Source organism: Lissotriton vulgaris, chromosome 2_1 (genome assembly GCF_964263255.1).
Source record: "Lissotriton vulgaris chromosome 2_1, aLisVul1.2, whole genome shotgun sequence".
Lineage (NCBI taxonomy): Eukaryota > Metazoa > Chordata > Amphibia > Caudata > Salamandridae > Lissotriton > Lissotriton vulgaris.
Window position 1 is genome coordinate 1760097329 of NC_141687.1, and position 24916 is coordinate 1760122244.

Consider the following 24916-nt stretch of genomic DNA (forward strand, 5'->3'; position numbering starts at 1 on the left):
CTGCACGCAGTCTTCGGTCTTCTCAGACCGGGCTGTTAAAAGTCCCAAGAATATTCAAAGCTCGTATGGGAGGTAGATCCTTCAGATACCTTGCTCCAAAGTGCTAGAACAATCTTCCGCTGGAACTTCGATTCGAACCTTCCGAAGTCCAGTTTAGAAAAAAACTCAAAACGCACCTTTTTAGCAGATAGCTTTTGTGGGAGGAGGGGGGACTGCCACTTCACTTGTCATAGCGCGGGGACACGCCAGTGGCGTAACCAGGCGCTTAATAAATGCCCAATAAAAAAACAACCCGGATTTTCCTCATCTCTGGAGGTACTGATTACTTCAGGGTGGGAAAAATCCGGCCATTACTAGTAGAACCATGAGGGTGCCTTTAAGAATGAGGAATTTCCAGGAACGGCTAAATCCAGGAATGAGTCTGATATGAAAAGACGACCAAAAAAAGGAGATTAAAGAAAAAAGAACTTACTTGCATCCTGCGGCATCGCCGTCTTCTGTTCCTTTCATGGCTCCACTGCAGGCAGAGGATCCCAGACTCCCCTATGACCAATCCTGAAGCTGCTCTCATACTTGAGAGCAGCTTCAGGATTGGCGTGTGCGCCTATGCTTTGCACTCCCAGGGAGACTGGGAGCCTGTGCTTTGCTGTCTCCAACCCAGCAAAGCAACTGGGCAGTAGAGAGTTTCAGTGCACATGACGAATTGGCCAGCCTGAAATGGCCGGCCAAATTGTCAATCGTTCTTTGGTAGCCATAAGATTATTAGCCAGTGGCGGCTCCTCTGCAAAGGCGGAGGAGCGTCACCCCACTGCTCTGGCGGCAGTGTAAAAAGGATGAAAATGAGAATGATAATAACTAATGAAATTATCATTTTCGTTTTTCTTCCTGCTTGGGTGCGGGGTGGGGCGGTTGTGGTTGAGCTGGCCAGTGCGGGGGGCAGGGATGGAGTGTTAAGCACACTCCCTAAGTGTGCATGACTTCTTGGCTGGCCCTTTCATCTCTTTCCCTTACCGCATGTCTGCGGGCAAGGACGGAGGTGAAACCTCTGTTTCCAGCAAGCCAGAGCATTTGACAGCACCCACTTGCAGAGTGTTTGCTTTTGTTTGGTGGAAGAACCAAAGCATCTTGCTATCTCCCAAGGGTGGGCACCTCAGGGAATAGCAGGAGCCGGCTCTAGGGTGTGGTGGTCGCAAGGGCTGCATAAGGCCAGAGAGGGGGGCCGCACAGCTCCCTACTTCTTTTTAAAAAAGTAATTGGCATCAGGGAGGTGGTGGTCCATGTAGATTCCTGTTGGACATGGCCCTTTATACTGGGTTACCCCCAAACATTTTGCCCTCTAACCTGTTTTGCTGACATCGTTTTTGGTGGCTTCTAATTCCGGGAATTTTACCACTGCTAACCAGTGCTCTGGTGCTCTGCACTCAAAACATGGTAACATTGGCTCATCCCCAACTGGCATAGTTAATTTATGTGTAAGTCCCTAGTAAAGCGCACTCTCTGTGCCCAGGGCATGTACATTAGATGCTACTAGTGGACCTGCAGCACTGATTGTGTGACCCACTCCATCAGCCTTTGAAATGGCTCAGGATAGCCACAGCAGAGTCTGTGTGTGTAGTTGTAAACTGTCATTTCGACCTGGCAAGTTAACCTACTTACCAGGTCAAACTCCCCCTTTTATCACAGATAAGTCACCCCTAAGGTAGGCCAAAGGGCGTGCTAGGGGCAGGGTGAAATATATTTAAAAGGTAGGTCATGTACTTTTGAGTTTTACATGTTCTGGTAGTGAAAAACTACAACATTTGTTTTTCACTACTGCAAGGCCTATCTCTCCCATGGGTTAACATTGGGATTGCCTTAAAACATCTTTTAAATGTACTTTACAATCGGGAAAAGATGGCGATTTCGAGGCTGGTTTCTCTAGACTCCCAATTTAAAACCACAACTAATGGTGAAGTCGAATTTTAAACTGTAAGTCTAAAAATGCCACTTTTAGAAAGTTAGCCTTTTTTTTCTTTAACCATTCTGTGCTTCTGCCTGTCTCTGTTCCCTCAGCCAATGAGGGAAGGCAGAAGTCCCAAGCCTTTTAGAACCTCCAAGGCAGAGCTGGCTGAAGGTAAGTGTGTTTTGCTTTATTTAAAATTAATGTTTGGTGCATGTGTGCGTGTACGTATGAATGTTTGGTAAAGAGTGTTTTGAATGGATGTGTTTGTATATGTGTGTATGTGTGCGAGTGTGTGAATGTCTTCCTGTGAGTATTATGTGTATGTGTGCATGCGTGCGTGTGTGTGTCCCACCAGGCCCTTCCCTCCAAAACGTACCGTCTGCACACTGCTTAACAGATTGCCCCTTAAGTTAAACCTGACTGCTCTGTGCCAAACTACCAGAGCGTGAGCGCAGGTTAATTTAGGTAGTGTATCTGACTTACCCTAACTAGGATTGTGGCTCCTGCTTGGACAGGGTGGATACTCTGCCATCCAGAAACTTCAATTTCTAACAATTCCTGACAAAGTTTGTACAGGTTTGTCAAAGGATATCAAAGTTATTAGCACTTGAATGTTATGTATTCCCCCTTTAACGCCTTCGATGCTGATGATGGAACCGCTCCGTCATCAGCCGCGGTAGCGCTGTGCTGATGATGGAGGGGTTCCGTCATGGCCCGCTCGCCGCACCTGCGCGGCGTGCATTCCGCGCCTGCGCTGGGCGTTCCATTGAGCGGGTGGGGCCATGACGGAACCGCTCCGTCATGAGCACAGCTCAACCGAGGCTGGTGACGGAGCGGTTCTGTCACCAGCATGGGCGCACCGCGCGGCCGCCCCGCCCCCTTAGCGCTGCGGTGGAATAGCCGCCACAGCAAAGGTGTTAACCATGCCCCTTGATGGATCTGCAGAAGTATGTTTAACTTGCCTAGTATCTGTCAATTTTTACACAGACCTATGACAAGGAAACAAGGTTAATAGTAAATGAAATATTTCCCCCCTCTCTTAACTTTGCCCCTACTCATCAGATCTCATTAAAACCAGAAATCTCTGAACTATTCTAAACATTTTAAGAGCCCGCGGAACTTCTTACAGATTCATTAAACATGGCCTATGTTATTCGCAAAAGAGCACTTGCTTAAATCACCCTCTTTAATAGTGCCTCAATTGATAAATGTAGATGAAACCCATTATATCAGGAGTAAACTTAACATATTGTGTCTTCCTAGTTCTGTGCAGATCAGTGAAACGGTGTCAAAGTTATTAACAAATAAACAATATTTTTATCCCCTTTAAATTCTGCCACCATTCCCTAGCTGCTTGAAGCTAGAGATTTCTGCACCATGCCTTCCTAGCTATAAGTCCGCCCTATTTTATGAAGTTTGATTAAACGTCAGCAAATTATTAGCAGATGAAGACGTTTTTGCTCTTACAACATCTCTGCACTGACAGGAACCTTTCCTCTCTCATAAGCAGATGATTGCAATACATCAAAAACCTTACAAACCTCGCTCTGCAATGACATTTTTAAATCTAAGGGGCATCAAACTCATGCTTCCTGACGTGATGCCCCATTCACAACTCATTAATAAATCCATACTTTTCAAGAAGTCCTAAGCAATCATGTGTGAACACCCCATTAATGAAAACTTTCCATCTCTTCACATATTTTCTGCTACATGAAAACCCTTAACCAAATGGCCATTGTTCAGTTCTCTCACATCTTCTGAATGACTATCATCCTGGTTTCAGTCCTGATGGATACACAGAAACTGTCCCATGGATGTTAGATAAGAGCTACGTCTGGGCAGAAATTATTGAGTCTTGTTGTCTGGTAGTGCTTGCATTATCCATACCGTCCGCCAACATGGTGACCATAATTGTAATAGTCACTAATAGTCAACAATGGAACCTTTGAAATGGCGTTTCTCTGCCTTCTCTCACTCTGCCCACAGAATGAACCGAAGTGATCGGGAAACATCCTTTACAACGCAACTTTTACCACACAGTGCTTTTACATCGCAACTTTTACAACGCAAGCCATTACAACGCATTGCGCTGGGGGGCGCTCTAGGATAGGGAATAGATTTAATTTACTATCCAACACCTTCCTTACTATCCACGGGGACTGGAGTTGGAATAGTAAATTAAACTATTCACTATCCAGCACCCCTCAACACTATGCGTTGTAAAGGCATGCGTTGTAAAACTTGCGATGTAAAAGCATGCAATGTAAAAGCATGCGTTGTGATGTCATACATCCAAAGTGATCGGGTCTTCGTCACTCATACCCAGCGTTCTTACCTTTCACATTGCCCAGCTGTCCCTAATTATGCAGAACTATTTCTGTAGCTACCACAAGTATGCTGATAACACCTAACCCCATACAACAAGAGACAGGGCTAGCATTGAAATGCAGATGGTCCTCTCCATTTTTAGGTTTGATTCTCACAAATAGTTTATGTCTGCTGGCCTCTCACTCTAGGGCAGAGACTTCAATCTTTACTGAGAAATTGGTTCACGACTTGGGTTTTGCCTCTGGCTCTGACATGCACTTTGAACCACCCCTTCCCTGCAGTTTGAAAGTCGGTCTTCTATCAGAAGGTTGCTAAAGGGCATCCAACTGACTTCCACTCAATCGCCCCTTTAAAAGATAGCTCTCATAGTGGTTATGCCATGACACAGCTGCTGACAGTGGTTATGCCATGACGCAATTACTGCAACTCATTCTACACCAGCTTGCCTGTTATGAGGCTATTTTACCAGATAATCTAAGGCAAAGCGTTAGGTGGGATCAGAGGCAGTCTTATACTATTGTGTGCCGAACATGCTTAGGGTTGACAACAAATCATAAAGCATAGCGAAGGAAATAAGCCTTCTCGAGTCAGAAATAAGTTACAAACCATGAAGGTTTATTAGAAGTTTAAAATCATTACAGTAGGCAAAACTATGATTAGTCATTCAATGATATACAGGAAATCAGAATAAAGCTCCAGGCAAATAGATGCAGCAGGAGATCCCTTAAAGTCTCTCTTAATAACACAAACCTGTTCCACATATCTTTTTTACCTATCATGATGCTAAAGAAACTAAAATTTGCCCAAAACTATCTTTTTAGCCTCATTATTGTTAAAAAGCACACAGAAGACATCATACCACGCTGGTGGCCTTGCAGCGACTACTCAAGTTCAAAACATTCTATACCCTTTACCTTGATAACAAAGCTGTCTATGGTTCACATCTATAACCTTTGAAATCGGTTTCCAGTCCTGCCAGACCACCAGACGCTTATGGTTAGTTTCCCAAACCTGATGGCTTTCAGACAGCTTAAATACAGCCATTTGGGGATGAATCTCTCCAGCCTCAAAGTTCCTCCCTTATCACCTCATTATTTTCATTTGGAACCAAATAGTTCAAAGCCCACGTGGGACTTTTTAGATCATGCAGGCTCTCCCAACTTGGAGACTCATCTTGCATATAGCATACCTGCTGGCTCTATTCACATTTTCAGATGTGGGTTAACTCAGGGTTCAGACCAGGGTTTGTTGCTTAATTTGAGCCAGCGGCTTCAGGTGTTTAGTACCAGCACTTAATTGTCAACACCGGCAATTATGAAAGTCTGCCACATGGTGGTGCTGTTTAGATAATGTAGAGACATTCACTATAATGGTTGTTTGTAAATTCAATACATCTTATACCTGCCTCCCAAGCCGTTCTGATAGCCCTGGGGACTGCAATAGTATGACTTGTCGCACCTGGAGGAATGCGACAGTAAGTCATCGTGTTAGTATTGATATTGGCAGTGTTAGCAGAGGCAATGGGTGGGGCAAGCTGTAGTAGCTTCCTGACAAGAGCCCCAGCACTTTTTTTCACAAATTAAGCACAGCCAGGGTTTAGGTGCATGATGGGGGGCCAAAAGAGTGTGATAAAATAAATAGAAAGCCTGATGTGTTGCTGAATGGGATGTCAGGTTCATGAGTGGAAACGTATGTATATACTGAGTGAGCAAAGATCAATTGGAAGACACAATCCAGGCTATGATGAGTAAATTCAGGTGAAAATAAGAATGTGGAGATGTAGAGATGTAGAGAAAAGGAGGCAGTTAGCAAGTGAGGAGGTGGAACGGTTTTCTCAAATTACAAAATGCTCTACGAGTGAGGGAGAGATCCGCCACAGGACAGGTGCTAAATGTATGGAACAAGGGACAGATTAAGGGGCTAAGGCATGGAAGATCACTGCAACAAATTGATGTTCTTGCAAACGTATGTAATCAGGAGTCCCTGAATATCGAAACTAAAATAGTACAGGAGGACCAGCTGTCTCAAATGTGTGGGTTTCAAAACATTGTTATTCAAACCCTCACCCAACAGAGTAGGTGGTATGTATCATCATTGGGTTTTCACATGCCTCCGGGCTCCCAGTTTTCAGGGAGTATTTTTTTTTTTATGTAGGAGGTGATCTAATAATGGAGCTAAAAATCGCTAATGATTTTTCTACTCATTCTTTATTTTCGAAAAACTAAAGGGATGGTTAAAAATCGGTGATGTTGAGGATAACTATTGGTCCTGCTTCCTCCTGGTCGACATGTTGCAGCCGTTTTCCTGAACCTCTCTGGGGTCTCCGGCTTTCTTCAGGTCCTAGAGCCCTTTTGTTAACTTTATTGCCCAAATATTTTCAGTAGGGAGAAATGCATGCATGTTCTTCTACAGGAAGAGGATGTGGTGTTATGGCCAGAGATGCCAACTTCAGAACAGAGGAACCAGGTTTAAATCTCAGCATCAGCTCAACATCCTGTGGTTCTGGGCAAATCACTTAATTTTCTAGTGCTTAAAAAAACATGAATGTGACTTTGTGGCCATGTAAAGCACTCCAGTACCTTTGGATCAAGTATATGCTATAAAAAACTGCAAAGAAATAAAATCCTCACACTCTCATTCATTCATACATTGTGTGTTATGATGTTCATGTCTGTGGTTGAGTCTTCAATGAGGATAGTCCTGTGGGAATGCAGATAAAATATGAGATACTTATAAAAGAAACAACACAATTGGTAGTGAAACACTTAATGTTGGTTTGCATCATGAAAAATGGTGCTCATGTACACAACAAACATACACACAACACTGCAAAACCACACTTTTGCAGTATTGTTTCACAAATCACCTGACTCTGTTTAATTGTGATTCTATTGCTCTCTCTCGCTCTCTTACCCAATTGGTATGAAAATATTGGCCCCTGCAGGGGGATGCTTTGGGGCCCCTTGCTCACATACATTAGAGCACAGAGGAGAATGATCGACTGAGGTTCTCTGCCAGGAAATTAAATAAAATACACTCATGTCATCACCTGTCATTTCATCTATATTCTGTGAGCCACCTCTGGATGCTATCTATACAACGCAAAGTGCCAGTACTTTTTGACCGGTGCTGCGCAATGCCCACGCTCTGTATTCAACATTTACGTTCCTAACAAAGAGCCTGTAGTCTGCATGACCACCATTTTGCTTTGCCACAAAACACGTGAATGGAGTGAACCAACTTTAAGCAGATCGCTACCAATTGTATTGTCTCCTTTATATGTGGTTCATTTTTTTTATGTATCCTCACAGAACTATCCTTATTGAAGCGTCTATCTACCACAGAGGTGAGTATTATAGTATGCAAAGCATGAATGGATGAGAGGGTGAGGATTGTATGCTTGAGTTTGCACTTACTGAAAATGTTGGGCCAATAAATGTATTACTATGAATCCAGCTTTGAAGAAAGCTGGGGACCGCGGATGGGGCCAAGTACATAGCTGTAACATGTCGACAAGGGAAAGGAGGCATGAGCAATCGTTGTGCATAGCACTCCTGGTCAGGTTTTTTTAGCTGTCCCTTTTGTTTTCCAAGAATGGGGAATATCTACATGGATTTTTAACTCCATTGCTGTCTGTATTCTCTTCTACAACCCACAAAGCATTCCCTAAAAATAGTGAGCGCAGTCACCCCCTGTAATCATTGTGGTAAACTAAATGAAGCATACCACCTAGGTGGGTGAGTGAGGGTTTGTATGCCGTACAATTCTTTTGAAACCCATATGCTTGAGACACTGTGGCCTCCTGGACTATTGTAGCATTAATAAAGAGGACCCTCTACGTTATGATTGCCTGTTTTGTTTGTAGAATATATATCTGGGACAACGTAGTCAGGCAAAGCCGAATCCTCTCTTTCCTCCTTTTTAATTTTTGATAATTGACTTGCCTTATCCCATGATGAAGAGAATGAGCTCTGAGATTATGGCAGGCTTATGGAAAATGTATTCCTGAAGACAGTACTTATAATGTAAAAAAAAAAATTAAGTGTCAGGACCTTTAGTTAGCAGCGTGCACCACCCATCGCTCCTGCCAGATCTGCCAATGAGATCAGGTTCAGGTTGCTATGTAAGTAAAAGGTAGCACATGGACCTTTCTTTTTTTGCATGTCCTAGTAGTGACAAATTTCTTATTTCAGTTTTCAATACTGTGAGGCTTGCTCCTTTCATAGGCGAGCAGTGTGAATTCCTTATTCACTATTAGGCTGTAATTCCTGATCAGAGAGGAGTACCTTTTTCATGTTTCATATGTCTGGAATGGTGATGATAAATCCTGTTTTCATGTGTTAAGTTGTATTTAACATTACTGTTTTAGAAATGCCGCTTTTAGTAAATGGACATTTCTCTGCACTTACTGCTTGCCTCCAATACACGTCTGGGTTATGTGACAGCTACACTTTGTGCATTCCCTCTAGACAGCAACAAACACAGTAAGATTAGGATCATCTGCATTCTGAGCACTGATCTGCATTCTGATGGGTCTTACTGGGCTGGGAGGAATGGGAGGGGCTGACACAAATACTTCAATAGGTAGTGTCCTGTCCACAGAAAAAGCACAGATTTTCCCCCATAGATATCCTGGCAAACAGAACTGGGTTGAAAGCGACCCTTGTGCACTTGAGAGCTACATTGAAGTCCTCCTTTACATCAAATGCACCTTTGGATATAAGTACTGAGTCTCCAACCCCCTAAAATCAGACACTACTGGAATTGTAACTGAAGTTCTGCCAGAAGAAGAACTATTTTTCAGGTTAAAGAACTCATCTTTGAACTGCAGACTTGGACAGCCTGCTTTCCTCTTGTGGTGCCCTTTTGCCTGCTGATCTCTGACTCTGCTGTGCTGAAGGAGAGTTGGACTCTACCTTCCCTCCGAGTGATCTTCAAGGGTTTGCTAGCTTGTCTCCTGTTGCTTGAGACTCAGGGAAATCAAAGTCTCTTCTCCTGCTCCTGTGCCTAACTCATTGGAAGTGACTCAGATACTTGCAACATGGATTCTATGCATCTCCTGTCTGTGTATAGCAGAACCGGTGCATTGAACCAGTTGCTGGAGTAAAATCAGCGCATCACATCAGAACATGCGATTTGGCTCCAGAGATCACCACATTGGACAGCAGATCGCCACAGCTGCAGCTTAGTGAGATCAACGTATCCCCTCGACTGCGTGGCAGAATTCTGTGCGTTGCTCAACATCTTTCGACTCCGGCACCGTCTTCGGAACTGACGCATCGCCCTCACTGCATGTAGAAGATCGATGCATCTCATTGCTTGCAACCAAGAAAGGTACTTTATTCACTGGCCACTGCGTGGATTGCCGTCTGCCCGAACTATGACTTTGGCCCGGTCCAGCGCAACCTAAAGTAACCTTTTTAGCATTACTTGCTTCTAAGCGTTTTACAAAAAACCACCACTGGGTCAAGGCTCCGAACAGCAAGGCTTAGCCACAAGCAATAAATAACAAAAGAAGTGCCAGTACTGTGAATGATTTAAAGCTCAATGTTCTAAACACATCCGAACTAAACAAGATTTCTTGATCTCACATGTGTGAGTAGAATTAATCTTTTACTTTTTAACAAATAGTTTTTGCATAAGTTTGGTTTGTGATTTCACCAACTTTACAAGTTATAAGACCTTATGTACACAACATTTACATCAATACAAACATGAAAAGCCACAAAAAATTCAATACATTTAATACATTTATGATCAAAATTCATTCATACCTCAATCACCCTATATATAAAGCAACCACAGACACACATACAAATTTACACTGGAATATCTATATTCACAGAAAGCCATATATACAATATACATTTTTCAATTTATACAAAACAGTTTAATGTAACTTCTGGCTCTTAGAGGGTGATTGATGTATGAATGAATTTTGATCATAAATGTATTTTTGTATGATTGATTTAAGATGTTGTTTTTCACTCACAAAACAGCTTACAACTCTTCTCCTAAATACCTTGCAAACATGATGACTGTGGTGATGGATTCAAGCTTAGCTTACAAGCTAAGCATATAGGAATGGTACACGAGCACTCTACTCAGGCAGCACCTTACACTTATTTGCAAATGGTAGAGAACATACCTTAATGACGTGAGTGGTGTTAAATTCTGTCTCCAGGATGCAGTCTACCTGCACGCACTTGCCGCAGCACTTCAGAGGCTGAAGCTTATACACGTAGCCCTGTGATGCAGAAACAAGAGAAAGAGTGCACCGTAAATCACAGTTGAAGGCAGCACTTTGAGTAGGAGGCAATCATACATGTGAAATGCAATAGATCTGCCAACAATCAATGAAGGTACAGCATAAGCTTCGCCCTTTTTATTGGAAACTCTGATCAGTTTGGTTAACAAAGCGACTACATTTGTAAATCGCACCACGTCTGGAAAAGTCTCTAAGCTTATTTAAGCACATAAATGTTTGCACTAAACGTTTAGTTTTTTTAACAGCTATTTGAAATTTGAAAACAAATACCCAAGGGGGAAGAATGTTTCATTATGTTAGTAACTAAAAGAACACAATTTCGACACTACATCAAGACCAGCTTCAAGGTAAGGACCATCACATGATGAATCAAGGTACTTTTCAGTGCTCTGGTTTAAATCAAGGGACAGTTGCCAGGAAGGCCTTGGCATGTAGGCTCTCAAATACCACACGGACCAGTTAAAGTCATGCCATGGTGACAGCGTGGGGTCAGTGACAGGGTTTCATGACATATCAACAAATCATTATAGGCTGCATGAGAGTCTACCCTTCACAATATGGGCCTTCATGAGACCATAGACCAGCAGACAGTACTTTACCACAGTTAACTCCCCTCCCTCCCCTCACCAAGGCTTTATGACAGGGAATGAAAAGGAGTATATGTGGGTTTGAAGTATGTATTCCATAGAAACAATTACTGATCACAGCGTTAATCCGCAGGTCAAGGGTCATTTCAGCAAGCATCAGATCTCATAAGCTGCTGGAGGTGAGGATAGGTAAGCAATCTATTTAATCACACAGTTATTAGGCAATTACATGTTTTGTCGATTGTCTCACAAGGTACAAGTAATGATGCATGTAGGAAGGTAGGATCCTTCTGCATGGTTACTCCCACTGTTTGCCTGGTGCTATGCGGTTTATGACTAGTATGGCTGGGATCCTGCAAATTAGGACCCAAGTCTCTCTGCTTACTCCCCTAAATGTTTAAGGTAAGTACTTAGGTTTATTCCAGATAGGATACTGGGGTACCCTTATAAGTCCCTGGTATATGGTACTAAGGTACTCTGGGGTCCCCCATGGGCTGAAGCATGTATTATGCCATCCATGTGAGACAATTGAAACTCTCACTACTGGCCTGCCATTGCAGCCTGTGTAAGTTGGTGCTAGCTCCACTTACAAAAGATGTAGGTTTTCCTATATATAAGGTCACTGCACTTAAAACCTGCAAGTCACCCCTAAAGCAGGCCTTTTTAATCCTGAAGCAGGGTGCTCAGTTCTAAGTGTGAGGGTGCCTCTGCACAAGCAGGACACCCCTACAGCCTATGGAGTCCATTTTCCCGGGTTGTAAGTGAGACAGCCATATAACATATAGAGGGGCACCTCGTCTTTAAACGAGGACCATCTGAAAACTGGCTGTAAGGAACCATTTTGTGTTTGGTATCAAACATGTTGGAATCATACCTCCCACACTGTTTACGGTGTGGGGGGTATGATTCCAACATGGTCCTCAGTCCTCCCGGTCCTCCCGGAACCAGTCTTCTAGACCCGGACAGCACAACATGGCTGCTGCCGACCAGAGATGCACTTCTGTCCTCCTTCCGCTGAGCCAAGCTCGAGCAGGGGAAGGCAGAACAATAGGTATCCTGTCACAGGAAGGTGTGATCAACTCCCAGACAGGGTTTAGTGTATTTCGGGACAGGTGAGAGCGCTTGCCGGCGCCACTCAGTCTGCTTGAGGGGCACATTTTCAGAGCCCTCCTTGCATAGTCCAGTTCAAATCAGCCCAGGGAGCTGTTGGCTCCCGCTCTGGCGCAAAACTGGACAAAGGACATGGCAGTAGCTTCCCCACTGTCCAACCCCCACCCCTATGAGGGAACCCTGAATCATCCCAACCCTTTCCTTAGGGTACTGAAGGGCTTACCTGAGTGTGGGTCCCCATGTTCGTCATGCAACACAATTCAAGTCAGACACCACTTCAACTTCGACCATCTGGCCACTCTGGACTTTGCTCTGGGCATCAACGATGCAACCGGAAGGACTCCTGCTTCTCCTGATCTCTTCACCCTGCTCATCTGCTGCAACGTCTTAGCCTGGGCTCCATATAGGAAATCTTCCATTTCCTGTGTGCATCCAAGACACCTGAAGGAATCTCCCTTTAAATTAAGGAATCACTTCCCTGCATATGCAGGCACCACAACTAAGCTGACCGGTCTGCTGATCCTGGGCTCCCACAGACTCTGAAAGTCTCAGCAACACAGGTGGTGGTTCTCCACATTCCTCGAGGCCTACCCTGCACTCTCACCAAGTTTGAGACCAGTATCCCTCGTCGGAGCTGCAGGACCCAAACCCCTGTGCACAACATTGACTTGCCGTTGCAACGGCTTGTTGGCTTCCTTCCATCAATATCTTTGGTCTCCAAGTAGCCCCAACCTGAAGCATCTCCAATGCCAGAATCTTTGACCACACCACATTGCCTGCACCGTGGCCCTGCTTCTTTGGTAAGCTGCTCAAGGTCCTCTTGTGACTCCAGTTACTCCGGCCTATGGGTCCTGTCGAGGGTCACATTTGGATTCTTTGGGCTCCCCTAATTGCTAGGGCCTGCCCTGACTCCGCTGCTTGTGGTGAGTCTCCTGGTCCTTGATGGTCCCAACACTGCACCTTCTTCAACGTCCACGTTGGTTGCAGTTGCAAAGGCTTGTTGGTGCTCCAGCTGGACACCGACCCCTCAATTTTCGACATCCGATGTGGGACAGCTCATGTAGGGCTCCTGGTCTGCCACTGCATCATCTGGTCCATACAGGTGCAGTTCCAAGATCACCGTCAGCTCTCTTGCAACACCCAAGATCGGTGGGCATTCGTCTTCTGTGCCTCCTGTTCAATCGTGAGTGACATAGACTTTATCCCCTCTGCTTGTAGGTTCTTCACATCTTGAATCCACCTTTGGGTTCCACCGCACACTTTCACCTTCTCCAGCAGCGGCACTTCACACCTATGCACACAGCTTCCCTGATGCAGGTATCCTGGTTCCTAAGGTAACCACAGGTGGGGTGGCACTTCAACCTCCTGTCTTCCACAGGGTTTATTCAGGGTCCACTGGGAAGGGTCCTCTTTCTTTAAAATTGCAACGTGACGTACATGTTGATTTTGTACGGAGAACTGCGTTCGTGTTCCTACACTCCACACAACCTCTGTGGGGCTCCTAGACACTCACCCTGGGTGGTATTTTGTGTCGCAGCGCATCTACGTCCACTAAGTATTGTCTTGACTCGAATCAAGGTTCACATACCACTATTTTAGTATATGATTTGGTCACCCCCTGGGGACCAATGTGTATTCTGTGCTACTTACCTGTTTCTAGTGCAAAGTATTGTGTGCATTGCAAATCTACGGCTAGGAGATATCTGTATGTGTTAGTGCAGTGTCTTATAATAAATACATATTTTTTTATACATACACTGTGCAGCTCTTTTTCACTTAAACTATACCTATAAGATTATGTTCTGGTAAAATAAGCTGCTTTCCACTCCTTCTGGACTAAGCCAGAAGGCTACTCTCAACAGCTACCACTTAGAGAGCTTTCTAAGGTTGACTAAAACCACTAAAATCACCATAAGGGTTGCCTGGATCAGGGCAAGGTGTCCACTTTCATAAGTGTACATTATATACTGAGTCAGCCTCTCTGAATGTCTTTATGTAGTTTTTTTTAAAAATCAAGTTATACTAAGACCAAAGCTTTGCAATGCACATCTGGCCCTATTTATACAAAACCATATCCCTCTCTTATAACAAAAAAAGGAATACTGCAATCTCCTGGCTTTGGCCACAGAATCAAGATAGTAGTTTGGAAGGCAGAATGAATAAATCTCCACTACTATATATCCACTTTATTTCAAAATGGAAACACAAGGCAGTGTTAACAGGAATGTAATAGTGGCTCTTGCCTATGGATACTGGATGATACATTCTTTGATGAGAGAATGCTATAGCAAATGGACAACTGTCGGGCGTTTTTCAAACCTGCTTCTCCTATCCTGAAAGGAAGAGTAGGCAAGCTCTTACTGAGCTTCAGTAGCACTTTAGCCAATGAAACCAAAGGCAAACAGAGGCAAACCAACGATCTCTCCTAAGTATCATTGTCCCAACAGTAGGTAGTGTGGGCTAAGCTCCTTGCTTACTCTTATGGATGTTTTAAAAAAAGGATGCAGTTAAAAGAATAAAGAATCCTAAAGGTTTGAAAAAAAGGTGATATACAAAATTTAATGACTAATAGAAATAACTATTATCATAGAAGTCTAGAGAAAGAAATGTTATCCTATTGAATGAGTAGCTATCAGTTTTTGGAGCAGGACACAGGAGAACTTGCGATTGAATGTGATTCGATTAGATTGATGAGTAAACCAGTAAGAGAAGTTACATTGGAACTTGGATTTTGTTGATCAATCCTTTCATGTGGTTTTTCTTCAAAAGCCATATCTGATGATGGCATTTCAAGGTGGGATAGACTCACTGTGAGACCGCAGTGATGAGGACTGAAGAGCAGAAAAAATCATCCGTCATTGGATGGTGCCACAGTGCCATCAACACTGGACAAGGAGTTGAAGGATGGCTTGGTGATTTTCTTCAGTTGATGATGTGAAGTTACCCGAACTTTATTCTCCCTCGGAGGTGATGACCAAAGGCTGAGTCCAAGCACATCCTCAGATCAGACTCCTAGGCATCCATGGAGGTGAGGGATTACAGCGATTGAGAACTTCTCAGAGAGGTGAAGCTCGGTCAAAGTCCTGGAAAGGTTGTGCCTTATGAGATTGATGCTGAAGATTTATTGCCGCCTTCTAAAAACATCTAAGCTCTAGGAAGTAAGATTGTACCGCAATGTGATTCAGTAACACCAGACAGGAAACCCACAGTCAATTATTTATGAATTTTGAACAAATGAAATAGAACTTTTCAGGGTCATCAGTTTACTACCCAACACACGATTTGGCCAATAATTTCCAATAGTTCTCTCACTTTTCTGTACCAGACTGATGAATACTTATAGTAGCCAGGCTCTGAACATCAATGCAGCCTGTCTTGATCTCATTTCCTCTTAGACTTCACCTTTAACTTTACAGTTACCCGTTCTCCAGTCTTGTTGGCACTGGGGCCTCTAGACAGGAACAACATGACAAGCAGGCAGAGGGCTAGTCTCTCTTTAGGGTGAAATTGGGAATATTGTTTGCCCAGCTTACCCAAATCAGTTCAATGGTGGGGTCAAGTCAATCAATCAATCAGGATTTATAAAGCACAGCTAATTACCTAATAGGGTATCCAGGCGCTTGCAGGACCTTGTGGATTATTCGAGTAGCCAGGTCTTGACTAGGGCCATTTGGATTTATGGAACAAAGTTGATGGTCTGGATTTGCATGGAGAGACTGTATCAAGTCTTTGCTGTGATTTGGGAGAAGGAGAGTCCTCCATTTTTGCTTCCTCTGTAGATGCAGGGAGCATGGGCAAGTGAAAGGGAGACAGAGTGTAGTCTTCTCATTGGTTGGTGGCAGTTCAGGCAGTGGTTAGTGTACAATGGTCCTTGGTTGTATGGAGCCTTGAGTGCATGGTTCAGCAGCTTGAGTTGGCATCTCTTCTGTACAGGAGCCAGTGGAGTTGCCTGAGGTGGGGGTGATGTGAGTTTGTCAGGGAAGGCTGAGGATGAGTCTGGCTGCACCATTCTGTATTGTATGAATTCTCTGTACAAGGTAGGCAGTGAATCCAACCTAGAGGGTGTTGCTATAGTCCACTTGACTGGTGATAAGGCCCTGTGTCAAAATGCATTGCATGTGTAGGGGTCGCCATTTGAAGATCTTACGCAGCATGCGCATAGTGAGAAATCAGTTAGAGGTGCTGGCATTGATCTGTGATTTCATGGTGAGCTTGTTGTCAATGATGATGCCTAGGTTTCTGGCGTGGTCGGAGGGAGTGGGGGCTGGTGCTAGGTCTGATGGCCACCAGGAGTCATTCCATGTGTTGCTGCTGTTACTGAAGATCAATACTTCCGTTTTGTCCATGTTCAGCAGCAGGCAGTTGTTCTTCTTCCTGTCTGCAACTCTTGTCAAGCATCTGTGGGTTCTGGTGGTCGGGTTGTCCATGAGTGAGAGGATGAGTTGGGTGTCCTCTGTGTAGAAATGTATGTTGAGAATGTGGGATCTGGCGATGTTGGCCAGCGGGGTCATATGCTTTAAAGAGCATGGGCTGAGGGATGAGCCCTGGGGGACACTGCAGGTAATCTCATTGAGTTGGTGAAATGTGAGAAGTGGATCCTATGGGTTCTTCCAGTGAGGAAGTAGGTGATCCATCTGAGTGCATCCCCTTGGATGCCAATCTGGTGGAGTATTTTGATCAGCGTGTGGTGGGATATGGTGTCGGATCAGAGCTGACATTTCTCCTTGGTCGAGAAGAGTTTGGATGTTGTCGGTGGGCTGCAATCAGGGTGGTTTTGATGCTATTATTGCTGCAAAAGCCGGATTGTGAGTTTTCGAGTAACTGGTTCTGCTCCAGATGTGTCATGAGTTGTTGTTGATGATATTTTCCAATACCTTTATTGGAAATGGGAGCAGGGACATTGGGCGGAAGGTTTGAGTTCACTGCAGTCGGCAGTGGGATTTTTGAGTGGTGGTCTGACTTCAGCATGTTTCCAGTTGTCGGGAAAGGTTGCGGTGGGGATAGCGGTGCTGAGTTCCTGGACAATCCTTTGGCTTCCAAGATTGAAGATATGGTGCACTCCTGGGTCTGAGTGGATGGATTTCATGGTGGAGGTGGTGTCTTGGGTGAAGAGGGGGCTCCAGGTGGTCAGTCTGTATTTCATGTTGGTTGCAGTAGTTGCATATCTGCGGAGGAAGTCTGTAGGTGTGGGTTAGGGTTCCAAGTTTCGGTGTATGGTCGTGATCTTGTCATGGAAGAAGTTGGCGAGGTTGTCGCACAGCTCCAGTGAGGGTGTGATGTCGTTTTTGCTGGCAGCAGGATTAGAGAATTTCTTAACAATGTTGAAAGCTCCTTGGTGTTGTTGGGGCTGATTTAGATGTGTGCGCATGGGCTGTTTTCTCTGTTGCCCTTAGCAGGTGGTGGTAGAGGTTGAGATAGGTCCTGAAGACTACCCTGTCGGAGGTGTCCTTGCTGATGAGACATCTCCTCCCCAGCTGTTTGCAGTCTCATTTGGCTTCTAGTTAAAGTAAGAACAGCTTGTCTGCTTTCGGGAAGGAGTCATTGAATTTCATCTCATTACACATTCAACTGCCAAAACCCTAAATGATTTTTTTTTTTTAAATAAGCTCATGGCTCCAGGTTTTCACTTCCTTTTTCGAGCATAGTTTTGGCTGACATCAAAGGTGGAAGCAGCCGTCAGTCAGAATTAAGGGGGATGTTTGACCTGACATCCTAATTGTGGTATTCCCCCAAATTTTTTGCCTTCACTCCTCCTGTTTTGCTGAATTCGTTTTTGTTGGCATTAGAATTCTGTGCACTTTACCACTGTTAATCAGTGCTAAAGCACTTGTGTACTCTCCTTCAAACATGGTAAAAATGGACTAAACATGTTTGGCACATTTAATTTGCTCGTATGTACCTAGTAAATGGCATGAGTTGTACCCAGGGACTATAAATAAAGTTCAAGCATACTAAACTTTAGTTTCCTATCTTGTTACCTGGGTCAGTTATGTTTATAAGATTTTATAATAAAAACTGCCCATTCGGGCCAATGGGAACAGATAGCCTTGCAATAGTGAAAATGGAATTTAGCAGTATTTCACTATCAGGACATGCCACACACATCAGGGCATGTCCTGCCTTTCACTTACAATGCACCCTACCCACAAGGGGACCCTGGGCCTACCTTAGGGGTGACTAACATGTAGAAAAGAGAAGGTTTAGGGACTGGCAAGTGTGTGCCCTTGCCAATTCTACATGGCAGTCCCAGACTGCACACAGGCTCTGCAATGGCAGGCCTGAGCCACATTTTACAAGCTGCTCCTGTGGGTGGCACAGTCAGTGCTGCTGTAGTATAGTTCCTATATTCCCAATAGGCTCTGCGCATTGGAATAATATATCCTATAGATTTGACATAGGACTGAGGTCTACTAGGTCTCTATCGAATATACTAGACTTAATTGTGAGTGCCAGCTAGCTCAGAGGTCACTAGAAACTTTCTCGAATTCACAAGAAGGGATTAGTTTCTGACAACCGCTTAAAAAATGACAACTTTGTTTCCCCAGAATAAGTAATGTATCTCTAGAGTCGCGGAAACAATAGATAGTTATTTCACTCAGTCAATTGTGCATGCTTCGTTTCACCAGAAGTGCAGAGAAAATAGAGAGACGGGCGTTTTCAATAAAAAGGATTTATTGAACAGTCTTCTTTCTCATGCAGAGGAAATGAACTGTTACAATCGTAATACTGGTTGCAAAGTACAATGCGTACAGTACGAAGAGTATTATAAAATAATACTGTAAAAGCATGATATGGTTTCTAAGCCATAAAATACGTCCATTAATATATAATGACTAAGAGTACTTAACTGGTGCTTCTAAAATACGCCTACCCCGGTGTACCTAACCTAAGTCTAGTACAAGGGAAGAAGTAAGTGAGGTGTAGCTTAGTTTCAGTATTCTTTTGCCAATAATCTAATCCAAGAATACTCTTAGGGTCTAATCAGCTCCGTACCTTGGTTTTTAGAATGTAGGAGGTCTGGTATCTCTCTCTCAGGACTGGATTTCCCAGCAACCCTCAAGGGTAGCCTGGAAACAATGGAGCTGGATTTCTAGGCTGGAGAAAGTACAGCGTCTCTCAGTGCATCAGCTGGAGGGTCGGCTTTCTTCGGCACTTACTGCAGCAGGGCGCGTCGAGCAAGTAGATAGTCGAACTGCTCCAAACCACTGTGTGTTTGTTTGGACAAGTGTGGGCATATTTATACCTTGAGGGTGCCGAGTTTGACGTAAGATTGGACATAATAACGTCATTAGAGACTTAATTCTCTGAAAACTCCATGAGTTCTTGGATAAATCAGTATTCATTCAGTGGGAGGTCCCTGACTGCTGAAGGTGTGTTTTTCCAAGAAATTGTTGTAGATTTTCGGAACAAGTGGAAGAAGCCAAGCCGTATTAGGACTACTTGAGTTATGTCTTAATATAGTTGTGATTTCAATGCCTATATAAGGATACAGTATTTTATACCTATATAAGGGCATGAATCGGGAAAATTACACTAGGGTCCTAAAACGCTGTACAACACTGCAAGCCCACTAGCAGCATTTGATTTAAAGGCTCTGGGCACACATGGTGCACTGACCTAGGATCTGACAAGTACATAAAATAACCAATCATGGGGTAACTAATGCATCACAACAATTTAAAACAGGGAGCACTTGCACTTTGGCACTGGACAGCAGTGGTAAAATGCCCAAAGCATCTAGATCAGCAAAAACAGATGAGGCAGCAGAAAAAAATGGAAGGGAGACCCACGCCAATGGTGCCAAGTCTAACAGCCAGTAACTAAAGTAGCCTTTAAAACATGTGTCAGGCCTGGCACTGCAGCCTGTAATGCAGTTTTAAACTGCCATTTCAACATGGCAGAATAAACTTTTTGCTAGGCCTAAACCGTCCTCTTTAATACATAATTACCCCTTAGGTAGGTATTAAAGGCTTAAAGGGCAAGATGCATTGTATTTGAAAAAAGTAGGACATATATACTTCATTTTTACATGTCCTGCCAGTGAAAAACTCCTAAAGTCATTGTTCACTGCTAAAAGGCCTATCTCTCCCTTTGACTAACTCTGGGTTACCTTATTACATTTAATAATTGATAATTTTGGAATGGGAGCAGCTAGAGATATTCTGTTTTCACTCAAAATAATTGTAATTTAATTTTAAATCACCTTTAACAGGAAACTCAATTTTTGAGTGACACCTCTGAAAATGCCATTTTAAGAAAGCTTGTATTTACGCCAATATCTACATGGCTAAATTTGAAGATGACCACATTTTGACAAAACCTGAATGGCAACAAGGACTGGTTCACTATAAAAGATATATAGATGATATCTTTATACTTTGGAAAGATTCACAAAAGAAACTACTGGAGAACATTCAAAATCTCAACAACATTGATGCTCGGATCCAGTTTACACACAGCATAAGCACCGAAGCACTGCCTTTCCTCGATGTCTTAGTGGAAATTAAAGAAGACTCCATACACACAAGTGTATACAAAAAACCAACTGACAAGAATAATGCCCTGCTATTTGGCAGTTTTCACCCAGCGAGCCTAATCAACAACTTGCCAGTGTCGCAATTCATGCGAATCAAGAGAATCACATCAGACCCAGCGATTTGTGATAAAAGCATTGATGAACAAAAACAAAAGTATTTGGACAGAGGTTATCCGAAAAAACTCTTGGAGGCACATGTAGAGAAGATTAAGACTATTCCTAGAAAGGAACTACTAGTAAAAAAGTTGAAGAAAACCAACAAAAGAATGGTATTTGTATCGAAGTACTCCACATCATCCTGGGAGATTAAGAAAATAATCAAAAAAAGATGGGAGATATTGCAAATAGAAAAGGACTTTGGTTCATTGTTTCACGAGCAACCTTTGTTCGCCTACAAAAGGGTACAAAATCTCAAAGAAATGCTCAACAAACCTAGTAAGTCAGTAAACACCATTGAAGACCAAGCGTCATTTAAAGGGACAATGAAATGCCACAACTGCAAAAATTGCAATAACATCATTCCGGGAAATATAATATTGCATCCAAGAACAGGAGAAAAGATTCAACTTAAGCATAACACTACATGCAATTCCGAACACGTGATATATGCCATCAAATGCCCGTGTGGACTCCTCTACGTAGGAAAAACAGATAGAAAGCTAAAAGTGAGATTAACGGAACACAAGAGTAGGATACGATTGAAAAATATCACATCACCTCTAGCGCAACATTGGACAGAAGCAAGGCACACGATAGCGCAATTGAGATTCCAAATAGTCGAGCAGGTTCCACAAAGATTGGGATTCGATAATGCAAAGATTCTTCTCCAGAGAGAAGCCTTCTGGACACGTAAATTGCAGACTTTGGTCCCATTTGGGCTCAACGATAAAATTGAGATGGTATGTTTTCTTTAAACAACCAATTTTGATGGTCAGTCCTGACACCCCTGTGAATTCAGATACGCGATCCATTTAAAAATTTATAAATAAATTCAGAGAGGCATAAACTACTAATAATTCACATCACTCCACACACACAAACACACTAAACAGAAGATTGTAAATAGGCAGGCAACGCTATAGAATATAAAGGGATTGTAAATATCTAATTGATGTTATATATGTTCTGAAATGTGATTTTTGCTTTGGTGCACATGCTATGTATTCGTACTATCATTGCTCATTTGTTTTATTAGTTTCATTTATTTTGAGGAAATTAACATTAGTCTAGTTAAAAGTCGCAAACAATTATTTTCTTTTGAATACAAACCAAATTAAAGTTTTAAGTCATACCTAATACTGTACAAACATGAAAACTTAAATTAGGTTCGATCGTTTTTATAGAACACTCTAAAATGGCTGCCCCTAGTCGCTAATAACTAACCAGTGCAGAACTGCTAAAGTCCCTTTTTGATGTTATTGTAAACTTAAACACTGAAACTAGAAGAAGGACTAAAACTTCAATGGCGGCTGCGAACACGCCAGAGTGGAATCTCAGTACAAGGCCAACAAACTTGCAATCTAGGTAAGCCGCATAATGCGCTTTTCCAAAAACGCTTAAAGTAAACGGGATTTGAAAACAAACCCAAATCAGGTAAACTAATTCTGTGGTCTTTCCACAGCTAAAACATCCGAAAGACTAATACTGCGGGACCAAAGCGCCACAGCATAGGACCGCAGGTAAATTAAAACCCTTTTGCAAGAATACGTGTTGATTAGAAAAACGATCATGGCATTAAAACAAGACTCTCAACCTTTCAACAGGTTGGTGTGGGCTGTCAGCCCAAAGAACAAGACAGACTCGGAAACGTTATACGGAACAGGTATAATATTAGTTTGTTACATGTACACGTAAAATAGACTATTTTCCTGTTGTCCAAGGAAATTAGACTGCAACCTTATTTTTATTTCCTTTCAGTATAAAATTAATTTAATTGGCCATAGAAGCGAGACCAACGCATCACGCATCGGCTCGCAGGTAATTATTTTATCCGTCTTTTTTTGAAATTTGATAAATGTGCAGAAGCAAAGTTTAAGTACAAGATATTTATAAGCATTTCGCTCAACTTCATCCCTTTTGTACATAGGAATACCGTTTTATTGCTCCAAGCAACCTGTCAGTCACGGTAGGTAGGCTCAGTTGAAGTTTAAATTACCAATGAACAATGAATACAAAACAATTATCTAATGTACAGTTAATGGTTATATCGCTTTGTACAGGCAACAAAATAAAAACAGAGAGGAATATAATTCCATTGAAAATTAAAAGGCTTAAATCTCAAATATTGAGATATAGAAATAACCATGAAGCAATTTGATATGGCTAGCAATAACTGAGAAACTCATAAACATCAAAGGAATAGTTTTCTATACACTAATTTCTTTCTTTTTTCGACAGACCCCTGACGAAGGGGCCACGAAAGGTCCCGAAATGCATTGGGTTCTTATGTGTTCATATTAAGTAACATTATTTTGTGTTATCTTTATGTTGAGTTTGTAACTCTCAATGATTTGCAAAGTAAAAATTGTGATTGATGAGGAGAAAGCATGTTTATGAAATGTATTCAACATGATGAATTAATGGTTGTAATATAAACAAGGAAGTTAAACGAATTAAGAGCTTGCTCAGTTTTATGTTGTGCACCTTAGAGTCCTGGCAGCCAGTCTGGTGTCAGGCTTAATACACAATTTTAAGAAAGCTGGCATTTTCTTGTCCTAACCATTCATGCCTTTCCGCCAGTGTCCTAGGTAAAATGACTGTGAATGGCTTTGCTGTTGGGGGTTGTGTGTTGCTTCCGGACAGTAACCCAAAAGCGGCTTTTGTTGGACAGGATGAGTCATCCTGGCAAGATGACTGAGAGGGTCTGTACCCAACTTACATTTCAAAGAGCGTTGCCTCCTACACACAAAGGAATCTGTCACAGGCCTGCCCTGTCTTTTGTCAACCCAAACATTATGGAGACCTGCCCCAGGAAGGAGAAGAACTTCCCATATGTGAGGGTAGGACAGGGACTCCCCCCCCCACACAAATACTGGTATGAGATATAAATATTGGACTTGTGGGAGATAAAGAAGGACTCCCTTGCTTCCAGAGGACTAACCTGCTGCTTTAAGGACTGCCTTGCTGTGTGATAGGGAAGCATGGACTTGCTTGCCTTCACTCCGGGCTACCAGAGTGACTCTAAGGGTAGTTGTCTGACCTACTGTGTGAGCGACAGGTGCACCTCAAGCTTCAGAGGCCTCCATGCAGTTGCCTAGCTGACCTACTGCACTTGACCTGCAACTGGATGTGCCCTGCTGTTGGCTGCTGCCAGGAGTAATTTGTGGTCCCCAAAAGTTCCCCCTGGTCCTTGACCCTTGGTTGACATCAGAGTGCACTCCTCCCTGCCTAATTCTGGGTTCCTTCAAATTCGAGGTAGCACGACGCAGGATCCCACATTGCAGTCCTTCACAGCTCCTGATCCGCTGCCTCATTAGAACTGACACAGTGTGATGTAATTAACACAGGACCTTGCATTGCAGACCTCGAAGCTCCTGATCAGAACCAATGCATTCCAAAGCAGCTCGATGTGCGACTTGACACCGCAGTACTGCACACCCTTTGAACTGACACCGAGTGATGCAAAGCCTTGCATCAAGGACATAAGGTACAACTATTAGTGGGACTTACTTGGTCCCTGTATCCAGCCACGTTCCATTGCAATCGGCCTGAACGTGTCCGGGTACTGTTCTTTTATGCACTATTTTCACTCTTTCACACTGAATATCTCTGGTTCTTTTTATTGGATTTTTTTGTTCTGGTGCGATTTTATTTATTAAACTTGACTGTATTTACCGAATTGGTTTGGGATTTTTTTTAACCTACCCCCTTTACCCTCCCTTCCCACCCCAACAGAACCTATCCCATCCCAATGTGTTCCTGCCTACCCACTATAGCACTACACCTCTATGTACTACCTGTGAAAGTCGTGTGCAGCACCCTACAACCTCCACCCACCAGTGTGTGTTATTCAAAAAGTATAAGCAGGTCCCCAGTGTTCTACTCCACTTCCCTCCCACAATGTGTGTATCATTCTGCTGCACCAACCCATTCCTCCCACTATGTACTAATAAGTTCCCTGAGGTCTAGACCTCTACCCCCAA

At 43.2% G+C, this 24916-nt stretch overlaps 1 protein-coding gene across 1 annotated transcript in view; it reads right to left on the reverse strand.

Annotated features, from left to right (window-relative positions):
- Window positions 1-24916, reverse strand: part of LOC147733250 (mucin-2-like) — a 596915-nt gene that overhangs the window by 103039 nt on the left and 468960 nt on the right. The window contains exon 38 of the mRNA XM_086958940.1: window positions 10422-10520. Within this exon, the coding sequence (XP_086815066.1) occupies window positions 10422-10520 (99 nt within the window). The remainder of the gene's footprint in view (window positions 1-10421; window positions 10521-24916) is intronic.